We start from the raw sequence: 8,982 nt of genomic DNA on the forward strand, positions 1-8,982 counted from the left end.
ATGTAACTAAGCCATGAGATCCAAGTAAATGTCTTTCCAGACCCTATAATAATAAAAAATTTAATATTATTATAATTTTATTTTTATAGATAATAATATATTAAAAATTTATAATAAAAATATAATACTTTGGAATAATATTAATTTTTTTTTAAATAATAAATATGCATATTAATATATGTATTATGTATTATTTATTATGTTAATTTATATTTAAATTTAAATTTAAATATGAAATTTATTTAAGAAATAATATATTTATACATACCTGGTCTGTGAAAAACCGAAATTGACATTTTTGACAATTCAATGGAGGTCTATTATAAATCATCTTTGGATGTATTTTAACTTTGTGAATCCACTGCATATGATTACGTAGTTGTTCTAAATCCTGAAAGAAAAAAATAATTTATAAAAAATATATCAATTGTATAGTGATGAAATAGTGAATAAAATATAATTTTATAATATATAAAACATAATAATTATAATTATAATAATTTAATTACAAAAAGTATTATTAAAATTATTTAAATATGAAACAATAAATTGAATAAATCTCATAATTCATTGTTTTTCTTGAATTTAATTTCTTTTTTAATAGCTTAGATATTATTTTTTAGTTTTTTATTAATATTTTCCACTTTTACTTAAATATTTTTTATTAATAAAAATATTCTTGAATTTTCATTAAATATTCTATTTAATTTATTTTTCAAATTTAAATTATTTATTTAAATCTTAACTTGAAAATAATTTGAAAATAACTATATCAAAAATTATATAAATATTAAATTATATAAATATAAATTTTTAAAAGTGACAATCATAATATTAACTTTTTGAAAATTCATGAAAAATAAAATAAAATAATAAATGCACTCTATTCGATACTTAGATACATATTTTTCTAATATAATTAATGATAACAAATATATCTATATAAATTCATAAAAAATTTGAATATAATAAAAATTTATATTATAAATAAATAATTAAAGATCATCATAAAGATATGAGATATTATTTTATAAAAATTCAACAAACAAAATTCAACATAAATCTAATATAATTTACCTTAATATACCCATCGCAAATTTCACATATAACAAATGTGGTTTTTCCTCCAGATTTTGATGAAGTTCCAGAACCAGGAATAGAGGATTGAGATGTTGTACGTGGTAATGGAGTTATAGATATACTTGGTTGACTTAACAATTTTGCTGTAGGATTTTTGGGACTTGTTGTTGTATTCTGAAAAATATAAAATGCATTATTTTAAATATAATAATATTTAAGAAAATTAATTATTTTTTGATTGAAAAAGTTTTTGATTTAATTAGGTTATTGCCAAACACACTATATCTCATCAAAATTTTTTTATTTTATGACTACTTTTATTATTTACATTATTATTTATTTTATTATTTACATTATTGATCAATTTTATAACGATAATACAAAAGGTTATAAAAATTCTCAATGAATTATATGAATATCAAGAAAAAAATTAAATATTTGCAAGATATTATAAGGATCAAAATATACTGCTGAAATTAATAATTACGAAACTAATTGCACTGCACACTAATGATATGTTTAGCCATAACTTTACATATATTGTTAAATCCTATAAGCAATTGTGTACAGCTTTAATTAATATATAAATCTCAAGAAATCGGTTATGAAAGCCATTTTTCACCTGCGAAACATGTTATCCATGCGATCACAAACTTTATAAAATCAATTTAATCTTCCTGATAGGTTCCAACAATTATTTACCTGTGATGAGGACAATCTAGAGAGAGAGTCGATTACGTTGGGTACAAGTGCAATGGGTGTGGGTTGACCGGAACTGCCGCTACTGCTACTCACTCCCGAGACAGCCGACATGACAGTCCCAGAGCCACCCACCACCTGTCACCACCCATATATTTTTTTACTAATTCTTAAATTTTTATTTACTTGAATTTGTGAACCTGTAGCTTTTTATAAATATCGATAAAAACAGAATGGTTTCGATGAAAATTCATAGAAAAAAATTAATATATGCTGCTGTTAATGGATAAATAGAAAATAAAATATCTAAATGTGAATTATAAAATAAATATATAATTTAGATTTTTTCTTCTCATAAGATTAATAAATTAATCATTTTTTAAATGCAATATACAAAATATAGTGAAATCACTTTTTTAAATACTTTTTTATACATACAACATATTGATTAATAATATAATTATTATAAAAATTTTCAAGGAAAGACATAAGCATAAATAGATATCTGTGTGTATATATGTGCATATCATATGTGTGCTTATACATTTTAATTAAAATTAAAAACTAGATTACTTTAAGGGCATGACTTTACATCATTATCATTGCCCATACTATTAAAAAAATTACAATAATGATATTAAAATATATTTAATATGCAACATAATTCCAAAATATTTAAAAAAAAATTATATATTCCATATATTATAAAAATACTTCAATGCTTTTCTATTATTAATAGATAAATTATAAGAAATAAAAATATTTTTACCTGAAATATTTGGTTACTACCAAATTGATACGAAGTAGGGACTAACAAACCAGATGATGTTGGACGATACATCATTCCTGCAACATTATCTAAAATACAAAATATATTACAATCAAATTTATAAAATCAATATAACTTTATATATTATTAATATATAATATATATTAATTTTAAATAATAAATAGTTACCTTGTCGCATTGTTGTACCACCTGGTCGTAACGTTTTCAAATCTGAATATCTTGGTTGCATAGGTGGCCGTCCTCTTCCGCGACCAGTGACTGGAGCAGGAAGTAATTTTGGTAAAAGTGGTTGAGGTCCTTTACCACTCATTGCCATTGCAAGTGCACTGGGATTAGTTGGTGCAACAGGCCTTGCTCGATTTAATCTTGGAATTTTTGCTGGAGGTTCCCAATCAGCAGCTGGTTCGAGATTTTTTTCTGGTCTAAATTTCTTAGTACAAGCAAGTATATGTCGTGTTAATTTCCCTTTTTGGTTATCCTCAAATGGACAATTAGGACATTGATGAAAAGCTGGACCCCGTTCCAACCTCCCGCGAGTATTATGTTCTGCTTCCATATGGAATAAAATATCATGAGGACTACGCACTTCAATTGGACAAAAATTACACTTGTAGACATAATTGCGCATATGTGGAGTTTCTAAATGATGTTGCATGACTAAAGTTGATTCCGTTTTAAAATTACAGAATTCACATTTTTTCAGTTCTAAATGGAATGGTTCATTATTTTCTTTACTAAATTCTAAGTTCTTAATGAGCGAATTTATAGCTAATTGAGTTTCAGCCGATGTGCTACCTTTGCCCTGTTTACGTTTTTGAGTCCGTAAAAGATCAGTTTGCACATATTCTTGAACAAGATTCACTCCAATTTGCATGAAAAATTTTCCCAATGGTAAATCAAAATATGTTAGTACTTTATTCCTATCATCTTGCCGTATATCTTGTTTATCACTTATGTTACTAAATCCAGATTCAGTTATATCTAATGAATTGTCACCTCTGTCTTCATCTTTTTTACTCTTACAGTTTCCTTCATTTTCACTTTCTTCACTTTTATCCTTATTTTTTTGATTCATATCTAATGAATCTTCATCACATTCTTCTCTTTTATTTTCTTCTATGCCTCTTTGGCTTCTTTCTTCCTTTTCTTGTTCTTCTAAACATTTTTCCAATTTTGTAACAAATTCTTTTAATGGTTTCAGAGGTGGTTTTTCATATACATATGGTACTATAAAAGATGGTGCTTCTACCACAAACATATCATCAGTTAAAGTAGGTAATATAGGAGGCGTTACTGTTGGTGTTACTGTAGTCATACTAGTAGTTTTAGGGCTCAATTGTGCAGTTTTTGATGTCATGGGCACTGGTGTAATAGTTGTCCTCATATTAGGATACATAGTTTGTGTTGTCATTCCCATTGGAACTACTGAAAATGAACTAGTACTAGAAACAGTGTGATGGGGTTTACTGCTACTCACAGGAACACCACCACGCCCAGAGAGTATAGAATTTGTGTCTATAATAACTAAAGTAGGTTCTTTTTTTCCTCCTTTTACAGATTTACTACCAGCAGCAATTTCTACCAATCGTTTAGTGTCATTAACTACAATAGTAGTTTTACTATTTTTGACTGGTGATTTTAATTTAGAATTTTCTTTGTCTTTACTATCAACACCAGCTAAAGGATCTTCTGGCTTAATTTCTTCAATATCTGAACCATCATCATCCACTTCCTCTTCTATTTCTTTTTCTATATAACTTGTCCTCTTTATATTACGAGAACTTCTTCTTGGCGTAATACTACTAAGATCTACTTGCTTTCTAGATTTTCTTTGTTTTGAATCTTTATTAGCACGTTCTGGTGAAGTATTGTGACCATTTTTTGCACTATCAGTTATTTCTTCAATATCAGGACTATCGCAACTTCCATTTTCTTCACAGATTTTCACATCAGATGTATCCATGCTACTATCAGCAATGTCACTACTGACATTAATTTGTAAATCACTACTGCCTGATGAATCTTTATTATCTTTAAGGGCAGAATTTTTCATAGTGAACACATCATCATTATCTGAATGTATTTCTGTTATATTTTCATCAAGACATTCAACATCTGAATTATTACTTTGTTCATCAACTTCCATAGATTCACATGATGTGTTTTTACACTTATCTTCAGTCTTAGACACTTCACTAAAATTGTTTATCTCACTGACACCCTCTGAGGATTTAGACATTTTAGAGTCATTTTCTGACTCTGACATTTCACTTCTTTTACTTCTACTTTGTGCTATCCCATTCTGTTCACTATTTTCAGGTTCTAAATCCCTTTCTTCAATTTCAACTTCCATTCTATGTTTGTCCTCATCATCTTCATTTCCATTTGCCTCCCTTTTTTCTTTTACTACACTACTAATTTCTTTTGACACGAGTTTGGATATATTAGTATCTGCATCAATGAATTCTTCCTTGTCATTATAATTTCCATTAATCCCATTTGGAATCACATCTGCAAAATATAATAAAATATGTTTATACAAAATGTTAATATTTTTTTTATGTTAAATATATATCATATTTAAATATTACATGACAAATAAAGAAAACTATTAATATTTTTCAATAATCTAATTACAGATTATTAATCAAATTACTAAAATTATTTAATGAAATGTATTTATTGATAATTATTAACATAAATTAAAGAATATAATTTAATATATATTAAATGAGAAATATTTCTATACGATATAAATAAAGTACAGTTTTTTAATGACACCCAAATTTAATTAAATGATAATAGAATAATGTCAAGAAAAAATTAAAAATCTAATGTCATTATTTAACAATAATCAAAAAAAATGTGAAATAAATATAAAAATGAAAATTGAAAGAAATCAGAAGGCTGTTCTAATAATTTCAAACAAGAATGGAATATTATACCTTTAAGAATCTTATCAGGACTAGCTTGAGACGAGTCCTTAATAGGGGGTTCTTCCAGCGTGCCTTCCATGGGGCCACCACTGTGCAGTTGATCTAAACAATTAATAAGAACACAGGAATAAGCGGCTCGTGGCGACGACGCGTTTCATTACATCGACGATATGAACGCGAGGGCGGGGAAAGAGAGGGAATTTTTAGCGGGGCCGAATTTTTCAAAATGGCGCTGCGAATTCCGTACTCCTATTTCCTTGTTCCCATAACCAACAAAGTTCGTAGTATGTTACTCTCCAGTCGACGCGTTACCGAAATGCGTTCACTTGGTTTGGAAAAGTTTTGGCACACACAGATTATAGAAACGATTAAAGAACAGAGAACTACTAATGAATAAAAATGATCGAATAAGCGAAATCCTGTGTAGTAGCTTGAATGGTTAGCGTCTCTCAGTCAGTCACCTGCACTCGCTAGCCACCGCGTCCGAGCGCCAGCCAGCCAGCCAGTCAGCCCTCCACCGTACCTCTCTTCACTCAACCTTCACAACCTACCAACCTACACCTATATCTACAACTTACACATCGAACTTTCGCCTTTCCTATACATTCACATATATGTAAACATACACGCAATCATACGCACACACGCCTTAATCGTCCATAGGTGAGCGCGCGAGCGCACAACCTTCCGAACTCTATACTACATGCCGGACAACACGCCAACCACCTACAGAACAACCCTATGACCTACCGAATCTGAATATGACAGATTGATTTCCTACGACAATACAACATTTAAATGAATTTCCTTACAAATATTCAATAGTTTACATCCATGTGACAAGAAAAACTGTGACAAACAAACATTCTAATATAGACGAAAAAAGAACTAGATAAACGCATACCATTTTGTTAAATTATGTATATATATAAATGTGATCCATCCGATTAGCGTTTACATCCAAAATCCTACTAGAATTTTTCCATTTACTGCTTATAGTCATGTCAAACACTCCGAAACTTCGTTGAAAAAAGTTTTTTGCTTATCTAGTGTATAAAATATAATAAAATTAAGATAAACTTTCTTTTTTAATCCGTTTAAAAAACACAACACATTCTTTTAAAAAAATCACATTCTCCTAAAAGATGCTGAGCATACTTTAACCTACACGAATGCTTAACTTGATGCAACATGCTTCATCGTTGAAAATAATAGTATTATTTGGAATTCGGAAAACGCGAAAAAGAATTCGAGTGATTGAAGACATAAGGAATTCCATTCAGTATGCTCGTTCGGGACATGTCTCGTGCTACTTAACTCGCTATCCACGAATCCCGGCAGATCTATGAGGTAATGGAACGCGTACTCCATCCATCTCCTGTCACCAGGCACAAATATACGCACCTGACCGCTTGCTGTCCTAAACAATTTTCTGATACCGCGACATTTTCACAACCTGCAATCTTCAGTGGCGGCGGTGGAGTTACGATTTGTCCTTATACACACGATACACGATTTATTCACAAAACCTGTAAATAGTGAACATTCATCGCTGAAAATTAGGCACCAGAGGGCAGGCGCGACGTTGGAAACGTTAAAAAGTTATGCCCAGGGCCGTCGCAAAAAAATGGGTTCTTTTTTATAAAAGTTAAATAGAAATAAAATTAAAAAGAATCGCAAAATAAACAAGAGATTTAATAATCTCTGTTTTATTTCAACTATTTTATCACTATATAACTGTTTTTTGTATGAATGGAATTAATTTGAAACAAAAATTAATAATATAATATAATAAAAAGAAAGAAAAAATATTGATTTAATTAAATACTGAGTAATTTCTTTGCTTGTATTTTAAAAATAAAATAACAAAACTGGATTCTATCTATCTGTGATACGTTTGTTTATTTTATAAAAAAATATATTTAAAATATTTAAAATATATAAAATAATTATGAATTATTTAAATGTTTTAATAATTTAAAATATATAAAAAAAAACATGATTCAGTCATTTTTTATTTTAATATGCTATACATATTAAAATAAAGAAATATATAATTATATTAATTATACTTAAATAAACAAAATTAGAAATATTAATATATAATATATATTTTATTTAGTTGATTTGAAAAATTCTGCAATTTTAATAATTTATATTAATTATTTAAAAAATTCTACTGTAATTTTAATATACAATATTTCTCTCAGGATTCTTCGTATATTGCTGATCATGCACTTAAGCAAAATAATGATGCAAGATTCAAAGAATAAATACTTTGCTTAAATATAATTTAAGAGATAAATTATTTACGAATTTCGTTATCGGATCGATAAATTAAATATAAAAATAATGATAATAAAATATATTATAAATTCCATTAAATAATTTTCAATTCGTAAATGTTATTAAAATATTTAATATAATTTAATTAAGTTACGTATGTTAATGGCAATCGATATATCATAAATGAATTATATTATTATAATGATAATAATCTATTTATATTACAATTTATCAAAGAGATATAAAGAGCAATGCATACATTCAAAACAAATAAAACAATTCTATTGAAAAAAATCTATTTAACAAAAGATAGGAGTTAAAAGTATGGGAAATGCGCAAGGGAATTGAGAGGATTGTCACGGCCCTGGTTATATTGTGTTATTCGGTATCAAAACTATACAAATCATAAAATCCAACAAATCAATCGCAAGTCCCTTGGCGTTCTTTTACAAATAATATTTTGTTTTTATCTACGATCAGAAGCTGAAACACTCATGTTTACTGATTCATTGAAATTTAGAAAGCTGCCGCCATCTCTTCATAAGGGCTGGCTCAACTGTCGAACAGCTGCCGTGGTGGTCGCTAGCCGATCGCGATTATCCCCACAAAGAGGACTAATAATCAAAACACACACACATCGCAAATGCCGCGCTATTTAAATTCACTGACCGTTCGTAGCACTGATAAATATTCGGCTACACATGCAACTCCTTCGACACTTGATATACACCGTTTTTATATCAGAATTATTCACATATACTTTGTGTTTATTTGGGTTCGACGTCACGGATCCTTCTTACCTTCGTCGTCGAAAACTGCCAAGATGGCGACGATAATCACGTGACCGTAAATTTTATGACGTACGTGTAATGTTAAAGGGACGAAACGACCAGTAGCGTTTGTTATATATAGTCACGTGATCTGGTACACGTGCACATCCAATGAGAGGCTCTCTCAAGAATAAGGACAATCTGCAATTGCAACAATGTATAGTAATAGGGTTGACTAACAAGTCCCCGCCCTTTTCTGTAGATTTCTTCATGAGACACCCCTGATACGAGTAAGAATATTTAAAAATTTTATCATTTTTATAAATTTAGTTATATAAAATATATTTGTATGTGTGTGCGTATAATTAATATTTATTTATATTTAATATATATTATATATTATATATATATTATATTTTAT

The 8,982-nt window shown here is 28.4% G+C and overlaps 1 protein-coding gene across 1 annotated transcript; it reads right to left on the reverse strand.

Moving 5' to 3' along the window:
• Position 1: 1 nt before the first annotated feature.
• Positions 2 to 8,624, reverse strand: LOC102671058 (the record flags this gene model as incomplete). The annotated part of the gene is made up of 8 exons (XM_031508923.1): positions 8,592 to 8,624; positions 5,515 to 5,607; positions 2,738 to 5,080; positions 2,549 to 2,637; positions 1,783 to 1,917; positions 1,078 to 1,254; positions 269 to 391; positions 2 to 43 (listed from the first exon to the last, which is right to left on the reverse strand). Coding segments are annotated over exons 2-8 (2,979 nt in total), but the record flags the coding sequence as incomplete, so codon positions are not given.
• Between the last annotated feature and the right edge of the window lie 358 nt (positions 8,625 to 8,982).

This window comes from Apis dorsata, unplaced genomic scaffold, assembly GCF_000469605.1.
Source record: "Apis dorsata unplaced genomic scaffold, Apis dorsata 1.3 scaffold_113, whole genome shotgun sequence".
Lineage (NCBI taxonomy): Eukaryota > Metazoa > Arthropoda > Insecta > Hymenoptera > Apidae > Apis > Apis dorsata.